Source organism: Myotis daubentonii, chromosome 10 (genome assembly GCF_963259705.1).
Source record: "Myotis daubentonii chromosome 10, mMyoDau2.1, whole genome shotgun sequence".
Taxonomy (NCBI): Eukaryota; Metazoa; Chordata; class Mammalia; order Chiroptera; family Vespertilionidae; genus Myotis; species Myotis daubentonii.
Genome location: NC_081849.1, coordinates 78,466,805 through 78,485,188, shown reverse-complemented (window position 1 = coordinate 78,485,188; position 18,384 = coordinate 78,466,805). Strand labels below are relative to the sequence as shown.

Here is an 18,384-nt window from a genome sequence, read left to right as displayed (position 1 = left end):
TTCCTCCAATCAGAGGGAGAGGAAGGAAGGCGCCTGGGGGGGGGGGGGGGAAATGAAAGGAAGCCGGACGTAGTGCGCAGGTGCGAGAACGTGCTTTGGCTCTCCGGGCGAAGATGGCGGAGCGCGGCTACAGCTTTTCGTTGACTACTTTCAGGTATGGAGATTCTCTGCGTGGCTGAGGTTGCAGGATCTTTGCCCACGGGTTTTTTTTTTTTTACTTTATTTTCCGACTTGGTCTTCGGCTCGGTGCTTCGGAGGGCCCAGTAGGGGACGGGGGTGGAAGTACGACTTTGCAAAGTCATTTGTCGGGCCCGCCCACGGCCTGGGGAGCCAGCGGTCCCGGGAGGCCGCGGGAACGCAGGTCGGGAGTCCCGGGCGACCCTGAGGTTGTGGGAAGGTACCGGCCCTAGCCAGGGATTTGCTTTCTCTTTGGATACTAGAGAAGAAGGCAGCTTTGGCCGAGCTGCGGCTGGGTGTCCCGTCCAGGACTCAAGGTTTTCTTCCTGACCCAAGTCGGCCTGACTCCGGAGCTTCTGGAGCTCGGAATGTTGGTCAGATCTCAGCAAACCTCAATTTAACATTTGATCTGAGTTTTAGCCTCCTTTTCGTACTAGTGTCGTTCAAAAGCTCCCACTTTCGGTTTCTTCGATGCCCTGATTTGAAGCTTAGGAACTAAAAATGAAAGCGCTACGCTATCATCTCCTTCTCGGTATTCTTGTGCATCACATGCGGTTGGGAATATTAACAGGAAACGAGTTAACAAATTGGTGCCTGTAATTGCATTCTGGAAAATGTTTCCCCCTTCCTGGGAAGTTTTACAAAAAGAGGCTTAAAGAAGGAACGTAGCTTTATTTTTAAATTTATCTTTATGTTTAAAGTGTAACCTATGTCCCCCCTTTTCCCCCCTTTGGTCCCCTCCACCCCGCCTGCGTGCCCCGCCTCCATCCCCCAAGCCTACCACACTGTTGTCTGTGTCCGTGGCTTTTGCATACGTTCATATAAGTTCTTGGGTTGATCTCTTTCCGCCCTCCCCTTCCCTCTGAGATCCGTGGGTCTAGATTAAGGAACATAACTTTAGATTGGGTAATCAGAGTCTGGAAAGGCCCATGCTGGAGGGTGATTTTTGAGATTGGAAGGTGAAAAGGGGCCAGCTGTTGGAAGATTGAGGGGTGAGAGAGCGTTGCAGACAGAGGGAACATGGGCAGGCATGAAAGTCCTAAAGTTGGACAAGAGCTTGATCTCTTAAAGGAATTGAATAAGGCAGATGTGCTCGAGTATAGTGAGCAAGGAGTTGGCGTGGGTCAGGTCCAATCTTGTGGGGCTAGAGTAAGTTTTTATTGTAAGTGAACGCAGAAGTTACTGTAGAATTTAAGTGGGGAGTGACGTGGTACAAAGGTAATTCCGGCTGGGGGGTGGAAGTGAGGATGACAGAGGGAAAGTAGTTAGAAGGGCTGTTTCAGTTATCCCAGATAGAGATGTTGGAATGGGCTGGAGGCATGATTAGATACAGGGATTGGTCAGTGAGCTCACAGGTCAGTGAGTTTTCATACAGAAAGATGCAATGATAAATACGGTAAACGTGTATATTATACTATATAGGAAGTGCTTTGTTGTGACTGATGTCTAGGTCTTAAGTCTTAGGCCATTCCACTTTCTAAAATATATATAGCTCCACCCACATGAGGTATATGCTGCTGTTTGGTAGTTAACAGACACATTCACGTTCTTAATAACATTACTATTTTGGTGTTTACTTAGTATTAATTTTGTGCCGGGAACATAAGGCATCACTTCATTTCATCTTCACAACCTTTGAAATAGGTAACTACTATAGTACTGTTTATCTCCATTTTCTAGATTAGAAAACTGAGGTACAGAGAGATTTAATAACTTGCCCCAAATCACAAGGTTGAGGAAAGTGGTGAAAGGCTACAGTAATGCTACTTCTTTAAGTGGCAGACAAGAAAATAACCAAAGGAAACAGATGAGCACTTCACTATGAATATGTTCAAATCGCCTTTGTTCAGCTTCCGTACAATTTTATGATAAATTTCAAAGTTTAGCTATTTCTTGATTTTTGATTAGTGGATTTGGAGATGTTTCTATAATAAATATTTGAGAATGTGTGAATTTAATAAATACCTTTGTTTCTTTTTAAGCCCATCTGGTAAACTTGTTCAGATTGAATATGCTTTGGCGGCTGTAGCTGGAGGAGCCCCTTCCGTGGGCATTAAAGGTAATTAAATACTGCATTCATTTCAGATGCCTGCTAATAGTTATCCCAGTGTTCTTATGGAATTAATTAGTAATTTATGAATAAAAAGCTGTGACAGCATAATTTTTAACAGTTCTAATGTACAGTATCTTAAGTTTCAAGAATATAGTAAGCCTAACAAGGTGATTAAATTTTTTTTCAAAATAAATATAGCACCTTTATCTAATTAGTTGTGATAATCTATAGTTTTTCCCATTCAGATAACTGAGTATTATTTTATTTTTCCATTAATTATATATCACTATTCTCTGGCAGTTTTCATCCTTCCTGTAATTTAGAAAAGGTTATTACAAAACTTAATCTAGGATGTGAGGGCGATCTGGCTGCGACATCTGTCACCCCATTGATTGCCAGGGTTGATTCGGCTGATCTGGCTGGCTAGGCGGGTGTCCCCCTCCTCCCTCACCGATCCATGTGCGCGTCCCTCCCGAAGCTGCGCGCTCGGTCGAAGAGGACGACCTTCCCCCCCCCCACCCCCCCCCAGGAGAGGACCGGTCTTCGGTCAAGGGTATACGAGTAGCTGCGCTCCCCTGCTAGAACCTCCAAACAAGCTCTCAAAACTTAATCTAAAGATACCCTTTAAAAAAAGTCTTTGTCATTGATTTTTAAATTTCAGATTATAAGAAAAGTAGGATGAGTAGGCAAAATTCTGTTATTTTAACACATTGTATGCGGGAAACGTATTTACACGTTTTACGTTGACTGGCAGTAGAGCGTGGGACACGTATTTTATAGATGCGGGATACGTTTTTTATAGACTAGTGGTAGAATGCGGGTAACGTATAAATATGTAAACTAAAGTTATCGTAATTTTACTGAACATTGCCATTTGCGCAAAAAATTAGCAAAAATGGCCCACGCCACCTGTTAGTGCGCGATAAAAACTACCTGCAAACAATGTGTTAAAACATGTGGGCTCTTAGATGTCCTGGAATACTTTTGAGAAAGTTATGCAGTATTGTTAGCTGCAGGGATTTTTTTGTGTATGTGGATGACCACTGAGGGGAAAATTGATTTACTGTGGCTCCTTGGGTGATTTTAACACATTGCAGACGGATCACAGAGAATTCTTGCTTCGTATTACACAGTGTTTTACAAAGTATCATACTTCAAAAAGATATTAGCTTGTAAGAATATGTAATAAATAACTTCAAAATGCAATGGGTATTTAATTTTAAAGCGTGCCTTTAACATCTATGTAAAACTTTTTGTACTCGTTCAGTAGAAACTTGCCTGGCCACTGGGCAAAGCTAGCAATAAAACTACTGGTCCGCAATGTGTTTTAATAGAGAAATCCAGAAGAAAAAGTTTTGTAAGTAAAAGGAAATTGGTAAAATGTAGCTATAATTTGAAAGCTCTTGAAGCAGTCTTTAAATGATTAAACATTTAGGTGGAGTGTTTTTTGTGTTGTTGTTTTTTTTTAAGCTGCAAATGGTGTGGTATTAGCAACGGAGAAGAAACAGAAATCCATTCTGTATGATGAGCGAAGTGTACACAAAGTGGAGCCAATTACCAAACATATAGGCTTGGTATATAGTGGCATGGGCCCAGATTACAGGTATGCTATACTATTTATTAATTTTCTCACCGTCTCATGACTGCTCATAATCTGTATTTGAGGAGAAAAAAAAGCAAGGAATGTTCATCCTTTAATCTCCCAACTTCCTTTTTGTTTTGTTTTGTATAGCAGCAGCAGCATAAAGGATTACTTTAAGGAGGATACTCAGTGCACGATAGTTGGTGGTAAAAGAGGAGATCGATACAGTACTTACTCTTCTTACCTCTGTTCAGTAGTTTCTCCTTTCTGAGCACAGTCCCTTTTCTACCATCCAAGGGCTGGACTTCAGGGCTTTGCTGTTTTCGAATGCATTTTAAAAAACAATAAAAGCAATACAAGTTATAATAGGTATAATAAACTATATTTTAAAAAGTCATCAGGCAGCAGAAGAAAGTATCACCATCCAGAATTGACCTTATTTCATTTATTTGTTTTTAGTAAAGGGACAAAATTCTCAAAGGCCACTGAAAATTTCTGAATATGACAGCCATTCAGGATCTAGATCAGCGGTTCTCAACCTGTGGGTCACGACCCCTTTGGCGGTCGAACGACCCTGTCACAGGGGTCGCCTAAGACCATCCTGCATATCAGATATTTACATTACGATTCATAACAGTAGCAACATGACAGTAATGAAGTAGCAACGAAAATAATTTTGTGGTTGGGTCACAACATGAGGAACTGTATTTAAAGGGCCAGAAGGTTGATAGATGATCATCTGTTCACTCCTTTGTATTTCATAGGAAGGGAGAGAATAATCCTGTACATCAGGGACCAACAAGTTGAAAGAGATTGACAGCTCTCTGTCATTTAACAATAAAAGGAATATGACTTCATTCTTGATTTTGTGTGGAACAAAATAAGTAGAGCCAGAATTTTCCTTTAATAAGTTTAAAAGCAACAGTGTCTCTGGAATGTGATCATGCTTCACTATAGTGGATCCTGCTAGTGGTTTATAGAAGGGATGCCTCAGTGTGCTACTACTGATGGAATAAACTGAGTTTTTATTGTACGGGGTGATAATGTGCATGATTCATTCAGATCCGTAGTACATAAGCAGGTAAAGTTACATCCTATTGGTTTTGCTATATGCTTGATTATTATACAGTATATTCTTAAGATAAATTTTACATTTTTTAAGTTACAAGTAGTTATTTGCTATCCTTTAATCTTTGAAAGAGACTTTTTGAAGTGTAGTCTGAGAAAGTTTGAGGCAGAGAGAATAAAAATGCTTGAACTTTTGGTCATGTGTGCAGGTGTATATGTGTGTGCTGGATTGAGGTATAAAGCATCAGGGTGACTGCCCTGGGGAGAAAGAGCACAATCTTGAATCCATGGAGGGAGATAAAGCTCTCATTGTACTAGTATACACTAAATCTGTTGTTATTAAGCTGACTGGTACTGCTAGTCGCTTTTTGCCTTGTCCTTATTTATTTCCTGTGGCTCATCTCTGTGATGCTGTGATGTTTTCTTGTAAATTAACTGGAATCATGTAGTAGCAAGACTGGCTTTGAGCACATAGTTACTAAACTTGTGCTGTAGTTATATGCTGTTAGAAGGAGAACGAGTCTTTAAAATGTCTTCACTTTAATTAAACTTTATTTCTTCCTTGTTTGCTAGAGTGCTTGTACACAGAGCTCGAAAACTAGCTCAGCAATATTATCTTGTTTACCAAGAACCCATTCCCACAGCTCAGCTGGTACAGAGAGTAGCTTCTGTGATGCAAGAATATACCCAATCAGGGTAAGTTGACTTTATTACTTGAAATGTGTCATATTAGAAAAAGAAATCATTTTAGAAGAGTAGATACATTAAAAAAAAGAGGACTTACTATTCCTGTATTTATTTAATGAGTAGAGAAAATCACCATGAATAATTTCTCAACTGGAGCTAGAATATTTTCTTATGGAAAAAATCTTAATGTTTTCTTGCTGTTTGTATAATAGGGGAAAGCAGCAGAAAGTAGCTTCTAAATAAATTTCTTTTGCCAGTTACTAAAACACTTTTTACTAGTATAGGCAAACAACCCTATTGTTTTCAAGTTTATCATCCCAATCAGAAATGATCATAAGCACACCATGAAAGCAATAACTCTTTGACACATCCATATTCATTTCAATTCTCTTGAGTTTGTGAACGTGGATGAGTGGTGTAAAGCCAGTTGCTGATGTGTGAAGTCAGTGAGAAAACTGCATTGCTGAAGGTTGTCACTTTGTTAGGACACTTAATGTTACTCCAACCTTATTCAACCCAATATTTGTGTCACTCCATTTACCGAAATGATTTAACTACTATTCCTTGGTACCACAAAGAGAATTATTTTGTTTTGATTTGATTTGTTCAGAAAGAGGTATTAAGTATTTTTTAAGGAACTTATGAGTCTAATTTGGTTTACCTGATAATTTACTTCACTTGAGAATTAATACTTACTTAGATTGACTTTAACCAAGTAATTTTCATTTTCCTTTCTTCAGTGGTGTTCGTCCATTTGGAGTTTCTTTACTAATTTGTGGTTGGAATGAGGGGCGACCATATTTATTTCAGTCAGATCCATCAGTAAGTATCAGATGTATTTGAGGGATTTGTTAAAGTGCTCCTTTAAGAGCTAATAAAAACAATAACAAAAATTTTGAAATTAACAATTTTTGTCTTTTTCATTTGGACTTTAGAAAGTATGAAATAGTTACTGTTTATTTGCACATTTGAAGTGTTGGTAATTCAGTCTTTCGATGAAGAAGCTACCTTAGTTCTGCCCTCTGTTCTTCTGTCTTGTTCATTCATGTCACATAATTGAATGATTTGTTGAAATATTTATCAGATCTTTTTAAGTGTCCAGAATTCTGTCACTTTGAGAAATATTGTGAAATATATGGGTCTAGAGGACAGTGTTGTACTCTTTGCCATCTGTTTAATCTCGGGGCTGACTTGAGTATGACTAATCCTGTGGAAACATTGATGTAACTGTCTTTTGCTTTGCAAAATGGGTGACTTGTCTACTCTAAAGTAAAGGATTGGTCTCTGAGTTAGAAGTATTCATAAAGGATGTTGCTACTCTGCATCTGTCTCGTTTGCTGTGAGGAGAATTGGAAGAAAAAAATCATTAGGAACTGATCTTTCATATTTGATGTATCATTGGATATTTACAGGTTTGCTTAATTCAAATCCTATGATTTAACTTTGTAATCTAAAAAGGCAAAGGAAAATATTTTTGTTTAAATCAGAAAAATTAAGTATTTTGAGAACTTTATTATTACATCTCTTTGAGTTTCTGAAGCTAGATAACAAGCCCTGTTACTTTTTAGTGGGTAGCAGAAGTCACCATCACAAGAATCTAGATTTTATCTTTTGCCCTTTTTCATCCTTGTATCTAAAAGGCAGTTGTTTCTTTTAAAATATATGTGGTATTTGTGTGTGTGTGTGTGTACGCGTGTGCGTGTGCGTGTATATTTTTTCAACAGATGAAGTCATGCCATATTGCTGCTGCTTTAATTAATTTAGTCACCAATATGATGAATTAAGCACCACTTTTCAGATACATATGACAGTTTTATAGAGCCCTTCAATCCTAGTAAGCTAAAATATCACTCTTAATTGTTTGCTTTATGTTACCCACAGTTTCCTTTAACTGGCTTTTTTACATAAATTGTGTACAATAAATTGCACACTTTTAAAGGGTGCAACTTGAGGAGTTTTGATATAGGTAAATACCTGAGTAAACCATCACCACAATGAAGATACTGAACTTCCCCATAACTTCCAAAAGTCTTTTTTTGCCTTTTTGTATCCCTGTAACTTTTTTGAAAGAATAACCTACTTGTGACTTGAGAAGTTAGAGACAAATTATAGAGCTAAAAAAAATAAATGGCAGGTCAATATAATTAGATTATTTAAAATAATGGGTTTTCTTCTTCCTTATCCTTATTAGGGAGCTTACTTTGCCTGGAAAGCCACAGCGATGGGAAAGAACTATGTGAATGGAAAAACTTTTCTTGAGAAAAGGTAGGCTCACCATAACTGGATTTGTTAGCAATCTTACTTTATGGTTTTCAGCTCTCTTTAAATAATTTATATCCTGAGTCCAAAATCTGTTGTATTCTGTATTCGAGCCTACTTACAGATAAGACAAAAAACTCTCCACTCTGGCTCCCTGTTCTTCAATATATTAATTGGTAATATTTTTTAATTTCTTAACTCTTTCTATCAAAATATAAGGACAGTTGGATTTGGAGAAAACTTTTTAAGTGATTTAAGTGGTAACATTTTACATTATGACAATTACAAAAATAAATTGTGAAGCCAAATACCTGGTATTGATGGTAGAGTAAGTATATGATAAACATGCTTGATAAAAAGTGGAGCACGATGTAAAAATCTGCTGTTGCTGCCCTAACAATAACAATGAATTGCTTTCACTTATTTCTAGTTGTATTCGAGGCTCGGCATTATTGTAGTCCTCCAAAAAACATTCTACATTTTTAATGTGAGAAATGTAATTAATGTGAGAAATTTGTAATTAACTAACAGATGAACTTTGCTAAGATTAGACCAGGGTATTGTTAAACTTAAATAATTTAGGATCTTAAATCACTTCTCTTTTCTTTTACTCATTTTATTAATGAGTCTTCAAAACATTTCACATGGAGTTATAACTGAAAAGAACAAGAAATTTTAGCAAAAGTCTGTATTTTCTGCCTTATTTTTAAGAATTATTATAATGCCACCACATTCTGATTATATTGAACTACTTATACTTAAAGAAGTTTCCTAAAATAAACTCATATTGGGATTATATTCATGATATTGGGAATGCACTTTAAATTATTGTCAGTTTCTTATTGGACAACTATCTCAATTAGGTGACTAAAAGGATTAATTTGTAACTTAGTATATTTAAGAGTGTTTAAAATTTTTTAAAAGTCTTAAGTTGTTGCTATCATTGTGTTTAAATAATTATTATACTATAAATTGTACCATAATTGTTTTTTCTCGAAAAACTCTTTAGATATAATGAAGATCTAGAACTTGAAGATGCCATTCATACAGCCATATTAACCCTAAAGGTTAGTTCAATATCTATCTAACAGTTGGGTTTATAATGATTTTATAATTAACTGTTTGGAAAATTGACCTTTTTTCCTGCCTCATCAATAGGAAAGCTTTGAAGGGCAGATGACAGAAGATAACATAGAAGTTGGAATCTGCAATGAAGCTGGATTTAGGAGGCTTACTCCAACTGAAGTTAAGGATTACTTGGCTGCCATAGCATAATGAAGTGACTGAAAATCTGGAATTGCAGATAATCTCTATACTTAAACATGTTTAAAGTATGTTTTGTTTTGCAAATTTTTGCATACTTATTTCTACATGATTTAATGGATCAGTGTTTTTAAAATGATACTTATAACTCATAATAAACTGTTAAATCCAACTTTCAGATTTTTAGGAGTTAGTAAAATTTTAAAAGTTATTTTCTGCTTTTTATCTCCATTGATTTCTGGAAACTACATTGCAAAACAGGATGGTGAAGTCATTCTTTAGTTTTCATGCAATTTTGCTTAAGTCAAATCTTATCATCCTCTTCCTTTACTACCAAGTATTGTCTATGCTTCAGTAAAGCAAAATGCAGATTTTGGTAAACACTGTTTTTAGAGCTGAGAAAATCTACAAACATTCATGTATTCCTGAGACAAGGTAGGAAGCGTAGCTGTTTTCTTAGGGACCACTAGGTGTGGGTCAGTGGAACCCTAGGTGGTTCTGTGAAATAGCACTGGAGCTTAGAAGAGTGCTAAGCCAAATTAGTCTCCTATAGGATATAAATTATGTAAGTGAAAAATTATGTGCTGGTTCTTGTTGGTTTCTCCATCACAAGTAGATAAGTGTATTGTAAAAGACCTCCTTAGAGTCTAGAACAGACTTTTTAAATTTAAGGATGAATATGAGTGCTGGAGATAAAATACTAATACTTAAGCGTCAAAATTATGGTTTAAGACTCCCTCATTCATGTAACCTCAGAGTATTCAGAATCTTTACTGCAAATTAAGGTCCATACAATCAAGCAGGTGATTCAGAGTGTCTGAACTGTTTTCATTATATGCAAAGGCATAGTATAGTTTTCTGTCTTTTTTTTTTAATGTTTTTATTGATTTTAGAGGGAGAGGGAGATAAACAGTGATGAATCATTGATCCACTGACTCCTGCACAGCCCCTACTGGGGATTGAGCCCACAACCTGGGCATGGAACTGAACTGTGCCTGGTTCATGGGTCGGCGCTCAACCACTGAACCACACCAGCTGGACTCCTTTGTCTTTTTAAAAAGATCTTAGGATAAGAGAAATTACATCATTAGTCTGGCTTACAGAACATAGGAAGGGTTTATGAGTGTCATTATTCTTTAGCATTTCCATGATTAAATGTAGCTAAAAAGGTTTTGATTAAAATTTAGCCAACTTTAGGGGAAGAGTCTTAGAGAATTTTTATCAGGATTCCCAGTTACCACACCCTATCTCATTCTAAGTGGCAGAAGCATTATTATGGTACATGCCAACTTATTTCAAGACTAGAGGCTCGATGTACAAAATTCGTGCAAGAGTAGGCCTGCCTTACCCCGGCTGCTGGCACCAGCTTTCCTTTGGCACCCGGGACCCGGGCTTCCCTCGCAACCCCGGCTTCGTCTGGAAGGACGTCAAGTCTAATTAGCGTATTACACTTATTATAGATGTTTGTCTTGAAGGCCTCATCTAATCTTTCCTTATGGGTTCTTGATATATTGTGAATCCAACACACTAGAAAGAGAAGGTAGTGATAAAAAGGAATGGTTTTCAGTCAGGTCTCACCTCTCCCACTTACTACCTAAGTGACAGCACAATTATCTCAGAGGGTTTTCTGAAAGTATATTTTAATAATGCAAGTGAAAGGCCTGGCAAGGATAATGATTTGGCTAAGACTGCTTTTGAATTTGCTCTCTGATGTCAAATTAAAAAAACAGAGGGATGCTAAAATTCTACAAATCAAAGAAGGGAAAAGTAAAGGCATTTATATTTAGGACAAAAAGAAACCACATGCAGTTTCTTATTGGATGTTTACAGAATAAAGAGGAAAAATTAGCTGAAATGGATTGGTGTCAAGAGTCTAATCTCTGCCTATAGCCACATTAAATATGAAGCCCAGTTCAATTGAAGCTGCCTAGAACACTTCTCCCTTGTTCTCAGTTCTTTTCATTTGCCTTAAAATAAGTACTTTATGTCCAGATTCTTTGGTTTAGCAATCCATTCCATGCATCTCTAAATGTCCCAAATTCTAGTCTTTTCCAGCCTGTAGATTCTAGCCATTTTTTTCTGTTGTTGTTGACTATTACAGATATCCCCCATCTTAACCCCTTTACCCCCTCCACCCAGCCCTGGCCTTCACTACAGTTTTGTCTGTGTCCATGGGCTATGCATATATGCATATGTTCTTTGGTTAATCTCTTCTTGTTCCCAGCACCCACCTCCCCTGTGATCTGTCAGTCTGTTCCACATATCCATGCCTCTGGACTTGTATGTTCATCAGTTTATTATATTCATTAGATTACACATGTATGAGGTCATGTGATACTTGTCTTTCTCTGACTGGCTTATTAGGCTTAGCATAATAATCTCTAGGTCCATCCATGTGGCCTCAAAAGGTAAGAGATCCTTTTTTTTGTTTTGTTTTTACAGCTGCATAATATTCCATGATGTGAATGGCTTTTTGTAAATATACCACAGCTTTTTTATCCACTCTTGAACTGATGGGCACTTTGGCTGTTTTCAGATGTTGGCTGTTGTAAATAGCACTGTTATGAACATAGGGGTGCATATATTCTTTCTGATTGGTGTTTTGGGATATTTAGGATATATTCCTTGAAGTGATATCTCTGGGTTAAATGGCAATTCCATTTTAATTTTAAGAGGAAACTTCATACTGTTTTCCACAGTGGCTGCACCAGTCTGCATTCCCACCAGCAGTGCACTAGGGTTCCCTTTTCTCTACATCCTCCCCAGCACCTGTTTGTTGATTTATTGATGGAAGCCATTCTGGTAGGTATGAGGTGATATCTCAGTGTAGTTTTAATTTGCATCTCTGGTGATTAATGACGTTTTAATGCGTCTATTGTCCATCTGTGTGCCCTTTTTGGAGAAGTGTCAAACCCAGAGACCTAAAGTAACCTAAGGATGGTTTGAAATTAAAAACTTTAAAAGCAGTTTATGGCAGGTAATCATGTACTAGGCTAGAATCTTCCCTGACCAGAGTCAATCTTTAACTAAAGCCTATCTATCGTCTTTTGCATCTGTGATAACATTCCTTTGGATTGTCAGGGTAACTCCCCTTTCTCCAGACCCCTCAGGGCACAACCAGTGCCCCTGCCCTGGGGCAGAGACCTTATTACCATGTTAATTGTTGACTGTCAACTATCCTGGACCCACCTCCGTAAAAGATATGTGTCCATCATTTTACTCCCTCCCCAGTCAATCACCAATGAATTTTATGTAACCCACTTGTGTCTTCTCTTTCGATTGTAATGCATTAAACAAGGTGCAAAACTGCCATTTTCTGGAGCATTATCTCAATGCATTGAGATTTTCTTTCCCAGCAATTGTGGACAGTTTGGCTCAAATAAAGGCACAAAAATTCTTCACAGGTTTGAATGTTTCTTACATTTGACATAAGGTATACAAAAGATGATTTCTAACTTGGAAGTCCACTTAACTTTTAAAACTATTACGTTAATAAAGCCCTAACCTTCTGGGTGACTCTGGGCACTCTACTAGACCAGAGTAATATAAATTTTCCGGTCTCCGAGAAGTCACTTGCTCATTTGTTCCCTTGAGGAGGGCACTCACCTCTTACTCCACTTTCTATGGGAGCCCAGGATGGTGCTTGGAGTCAGAAATCCCAGCGCCAGCACTTACCAGATGTGTAACCTCTGCCAAAATTTTCTCTAAGACAACCATTGCCTGGCACCTGTTAGGGGTTTGAATTTGATAGCCACACGGGGTACTTGGCTAGGGTGAGGGAGTTTCTGCACTAAAATGCACCCACTCCCACCAGGCGAGGTCCAACCAGTGATCAGGTGCTAGGGCGGAGGTCAGCCTGCCTGGGACCCTGGGGTGAAGCCTTGCCGTGTGCTCGGACCCCTGGGAATTGCGCCACTGCCCCTTTCCTGGCTTCCGGGGCTGTGCGTCTACCTCCTCTCCGAAGTCAGATGCCATCAACAAACATGGCTGCGTTAACCTCAGCCCCGCTCGGGAGGCCGCGCTGCCTCCTGGGAATCCCGGTGCTGCGTCATCCGGCGCCGGGCTACGCGACGCGGGAGGCGTCGGAGGCGGCGTTGGCTCGCGGGCGGAGCACTGGCGGCCCAGTCGCGTCGGGGCTGCTGCGTGAGGTTCCCGGGGGTCCCCGCCAGGCGCGCGCGCATGCCCGCTGCTCGGGGTTCCAGGCGCTGCGGGTGAGGAGCCGGGGGAGGGGAGGGAGGAGGAGGCCGGGCTCCCCTGCGAGACCCGGAGGGGCTGAGCTTCGCGCCGGCGTGGAGGGTGACCAGCGCGGCCTCCGCCCGCCCGCGCTCCACGTCCGGCCCCGACCGCAGCGCCGTTTGAGCCGAGCCTGCGCGGCAGGCCTCCACCGCAGCTGCGGGGACCGGGGCGCCGTACCGGCCGCCGCGCCGTCGCGGGCTGAGCCCCGTACCCATGGAGTTTCGTTGGTGGTTGGAGTCGGAGAGGAAGCCGAGTGAGTGGGCTCCTTCCGTCTTTAAGACGCGCTGGTTGACGTTAAGGGCAGGAGCGAGGCGGTCTTGACTCCCTGGAGCGTGTACTGTGGTTCAGGAAGACCCGCTCGCGGAGGAGGAAAAGGTCAGAGAGCCCGAGCGTGGTCGGTTTAGGGGAGAGAGCCTTGCTTTGGATGATTTGCTAATATCGGTGTGGATATTTTTTACTTTAATCAGTTTACTTTTACTTTTGAGCTTTTATTAAAATTTATCTACAACCAGAGTAAGGCTGCTGATGGGAAGTTTCTTACATAGCAGATTGCCCAACTCCCGCGTTTAATCCTGACCTGGGACAGGCTGTGGACCCATACCTTCAAGCAGAAGAAATGAAAGTGAAGTTTTTAAGAATCCAGCCCGCCTAAGAAAGAGTTCGGAAGTACAGCTGTTATTCTTTCCTTAGCTGTCAGAGAAGGGAGTCTCTCCAAAATCAGACGTGCAGAAGCTCAGGCCCCTAGACTCAGCCTCCATAAGCTCTGTTCCTAGATTGAAGTTTTATGATCCCCAGTGAAGAATTAATCGCCACAATTTGTGAAGACATTCAATGTGCCTTGCTTCTTTTCTTTTCATAGGAAAGGGATAATGCTGTCAGCATGTCTGCACACTCCATGCTTTGTGAACGAATTGCCATAGCCAAGGAACTGATCAAGAGGGCGGAATCACTTTCTAGATCAAGAAAAGGTGGTGTTGAAGGCGGTGCCAAGCTGTGCAGCAAATTGAAGGCTGAATTAAAATTTTTACAGAAAGTAGAAGCTGGGAAAGTAGCTATTAAGGAATCCCATTTACAGAGCACCAATTTAACACACCTGAGAGCCATAGTGGAATCAGCAGAAAATCTGGAAGACGTTGTTAGTGTTCTTCATGTTTTCGGTTACACAGATACCTTGGGAGAAAAGCAGACCCTTGTGGTGGATGTTGTTGCAAACGGTGGTCATACTTGGGTGAAAGCCATTGGCCGGAAGGCTGAAGCTCTGCATAATATTTGGCTGGGCCGGGGCCAGTATGGTGACAAAAGCATCATTGAGCAAGCTGAAGACTTCCTTCAGGCCAGCCACCAGCAGCCAGTGCAGTATAGCAACCCTCACATCATCTTTGCATTTTACAACAGTGTCTCCAGCCCCATGGCGGAGAAGCTGAAAGAAATGGGCATATCTGTGCGAGGAGACATAGTGGCAGTTAACTCTCTGTTCGATCACCCCGAAGAGCTCCAGCTGAGTGAGAGTGACTCCGATGAAGAGGGCCCCGAGTGTTTCCAGGTGACCAGAGTAGACCGGGAAAATATACTAGCAAGTGTTGCGTTTCCAACAGAGATTAAGGTCGATGTGTGCAAAAGAGTAAATCTGGACATTACTACTTTAATCACATACGTATCTGCCCTCAGCTATGGAGGTTGCCACTTTATCTTTAGAGAAAAAGTACTAACAGAACAAGCAGAGCAAGAGAGGAAAGAGCAGGTTCTACCGCAGCTGGAGGCATTTATGAAGGACAAGGAACTGTTTGCTTGTGAATCTGCTGTCAAGGATTTTCAGTCTATTCTAGATGCTTTAGGAGGACCTGGGGAGAGAGAGAGGGCCACTGTGCTAATTAAGCGAATTAATGTGGTGCCAGACCAGCCTTCTGAACGTGCCTTGCGACTAGTGGCCAGCTCAAAAATCAATAGTCGTTCATTAACGATTTTTGGGACGGGAGACACCCTAAAAGCCATCACAATGACTGCCAATAGTGGTTTTGTCAGAGCTGCCAACAACCAGGGTGTTAAATTTAGTGTGTTTATCCATCAGCCCAGAGCACTTACTGAGAGCAAAGAACCTCTAGCCACTCCCTTACCAAAAGATTACAGAACTGACACTGAATATTGTGATATCCTTTCAATATTGTCACAGAAATAAGTTATTTATACCAACAGCTGGGTCTTCCCATCTTACTTGGAAAAACAAAAGGTCTTTAGTAAAAAGAATAACTAAGAATTCAAACCAGTAGAGTTGATTGGTTTCTCATCTATAAAGTATATAACTTCCTAAACTAGAGAAAGCACAGGAGACAACCTTATCTGTAGTGATTAAGAACAGAACACCTGTGTAAGGCTTTTAGCTGCATCACAGTGCTTTTATTTGTTTGCTTCAGGAGGGCTACGAACCTCCCTACTGGTAGTCACATTTCATGGAATATGGCTACACTGCATCTTGCATTAAACATCTGGAGGAAACTGAAGCTTGTTTTTTATTGTTTTATCAATTTATAGTAGGTTCAGGCTGGGAGATACTAGTGTATAGTTAATTTCAGGTTCTAAAGTTAATAGCCATTAATGAAAAGAAACTTACTGATTGCTATATGTCAGATGCAGTCTGTGGGTATGTTTACAAAGAATACATTAATATGGAATAAAGTAAATCTTGTCTTTGTTTTTCCTGTTTTTCTTTTTAAAAATAATTACTGATCTCTCAAGTCCCATGGATCTATTGATACATCTTTTTGAAAAGAAAGATAGCCAACAATCACACTAAACCCAGGACATTTAAGGTAAAATATTAATTTGAACAAATTGAAAAAATATATAAAACATTTAAAAAGAATTCAGATTTTAGCCATAGCTGGTTTGGCTCAGTGGATAGAGCAGTGGCCTGTGGACTGAAGGATCTTGGGTTTGATTCTGGTCAAGGGCATGTACTTTTGTTGCAGGCTCAATCCTCATGTGGGAGGCAACCAATCAATGTATCTCTCTCACATTGATGTTTCTGTCTCTTCCTCTCTTCCACTCTCTGAAAATCGATGAACAAAATATCCTTGGGTGAGGATTAACAAAAAAAAAAATTTAGATTTTACTTTTAAGTACCAACAGTCCCCATGTTGCAAATATTTGAATTACGAATTCTGCTTTTCCTGTTTGTTTTTCAAGTGGCAAGTGATAACTGCATTATCTCATTCTTGTGAAATAGTGGCAGGGAAACTTCAATGCCTGTTGAGTTACATGTAATTAAAAAGACATATTTGTGTCCATATTGTGCTAGATGCTTTATTTTGTAACAAAGCAAACAAACCAGCAAAGTAGATATGTATTCACAGTTTTAAAATGGGAAATTTGAGCCTTAAGCTAAGTATAGGAGCCAGTATTAATGATTTTGTATCCTCACAGCCTGACTTCTTTCTGTTGTGCCAGTTCCTATTTTGTGAGGAGAGAAACTCAATTTCCAGCTATAATGTTTGGTGGGGAGGTGGAATTTGATTATTGTGGTCCATGAACATTCTGAAATGAAATGCAAAATTAAGTATATGAGGTGTTTCTCTTAGGAGAGAGTCTGTTACTCAGAACATATTTCCTAGGGGAAATGGCTGTGATTGGAGTTCTAATTTAGGGTAGAGAGGTAGATTTAACTCGCATTGCAACTAAAATTGTCTATTGTTGGAAATTGGATTTAGGCTTTTTGGAGAACCTATTAAAGTACTATTAAGTACTGAGCGTTCTTATAATAGTTTGGTATTAAAGATAACTTCTTTGCTGTAAGGAATTCTTAGTCTGAAATGGAAGTGAACAACTGAAATATAATTGTATTAAAGTCTCTAACAGAATTATGTTTAAAATACTATGGGAACAGTAAGGTAGTAATTCTTGCTATGGAGTCAGGAAGTCAGAGAGGAAATGACATTTGAGGGTTCTTAGTGTGAGATTTCATAAGATGTGTATAGGGAATGAATGGGATTGGAAAGGTACAGAAGTGAGTACGAGTGCCTGTTCAAAGTTCAGGCTCATGTGGACAGTTTATAAAAGATGAAACTAGAGAAGCAGAACTTCTCTGAAAAGTGACATTAGAGACTCAATGGCAATGTTTAAGAAACAGTGGGCCAGGATCAGATCTGAGGAAAACAACAAAAACTTGTATGAAAGAAGAATTAAAGGAAGAAAAGATGGGACTATAATGGCCTTGATGTGTTCAAGACAGAATTGACATGATACTAATTTATTCATTCAATATACATTTTTGAGTGTCATGTGCCAGATAGTATAAAGGGCTGAGCTTGTATAGAGTAGCAGGAAAAAGGTAGATTTCTATCCCTGCCTTGTATTGATAGTTAAGAACCTGGGATCTTTGCCAACTAAAATACATACAATTAATTCCCACAGCCTTTCTTAAGATAAAGTCTGCTTCCTTCCCTGGGCATTGATTTCTCTTAGCCTGGCTTCTGCTTGGTGGCGGGGGGCGGGGGGGGGGGGTGGGGGTGTTGTACCCTTTAAAAATGCAGATGACTCCTTTGAGCAGATCTGTATTGTTTTCACTATGTAATTCTCAGATCAGGAGCTGGGCGTGCCTATTTACCAATCCTGAGTACTGACAATAAGGAGCGTTATTACAGAGGTGAAAATTGAAGCTTGCAGGATATACCTTCTCTAAGAAGGGAGAGGTAGCCCAACCGGTTTGGCTCAGTGGATAGAGCATCGGCCTGCGGATTCAAGGGCCCCAGGTTTGATTCCGGTCAAGGGCATGTACCTTGGTTGTGGGCACATACCTAGTAGGGAGTGTGCAGGAGGCAGCTGATTGATGTTTTTCTCTCATCGATGTTTCTAACTCTATCCCTCTCCCTTCCTCTCTGTAAAAAATCAATAAAATATATTAAAAAAAAAAAAAAGAATGAAGAGGCAGCACTGAGCAGGTCCACTGACTCACAGCCTGGCGCTCTTTGGCCCACATGACACTGTTGCTCTGTGGGTCTGACAAGGTCAGAGTGGAGGGATTTGGGTGGCTCTGTTTGCTTTGTAGAAAGAGCTTTCTGCTGAG

The 18,384-nt window shown here is 39.9% G+C and overlaps 2 protein-coding genes across 3 annotated transcripts; both read left to right on the top strand.

Annotated features, from left to right (window-relative positions):
• The first annotated feature begins 29 nt into the window (after positions 1-29).
• PSMA2 (proteasome 20S subunit alpha 2) lies at positions 30-9,300 on the top strand. The gene is made up of 8 exons (XM_059655756.1): positions 30-154; positions 2,160-2,236; positions 3,701-3,833; positions 5,454-5,576; positions 6,308-6,389; positions 7,759-7,832; positions 8,836-8,893; positions 8,985-9,300. Exons 1-8 carry the CDS (start codon positions 114-116, stop codon positions 9,099-9,101), a joined length of 705 nt encoding a protein of 234 aa, XP_059511739.1. The 5' UTR covers positions 30-113; the 3' UTR covers positions 9,102-9,300.
• Positions 9,301-13,167: 3,867 nt separating this feature from the next.
• On the top strand, positions 13,168-16,063 carry C10H7orf25 (chromosome 10 C7orf25 homolog). 2 transcript variants are annotated; one of them, XM_059655753.1, is made up of 2 exons: positions 13,168-13,300; positions 14,185-16,063. In XM_059655753.1, the coding sequence occupies exon 2, from the start codon at positions 14,206-14,208 to the stop codon at positions 15,499-15,501; it is 1,296 nt and encodes a 431-aa protein (XP_059511736.1). In that variant the 5' UTR covers positions 13,168-13,300; positions 14,185-14,205; the 3' UTR covers positions 15,502-16,063. The 2 variants fall into 2 exon arrangements, with proteins under 2 accessions (XP_059511736.1, XP_059511737.1); XM_059655754.1 differs by lacking the exon at positions 13,168-13,300 and adding an exon at positions 13,439-13,578.
• Positions 16,064-18,384: the final 2,321 nt, after the last annotated feature.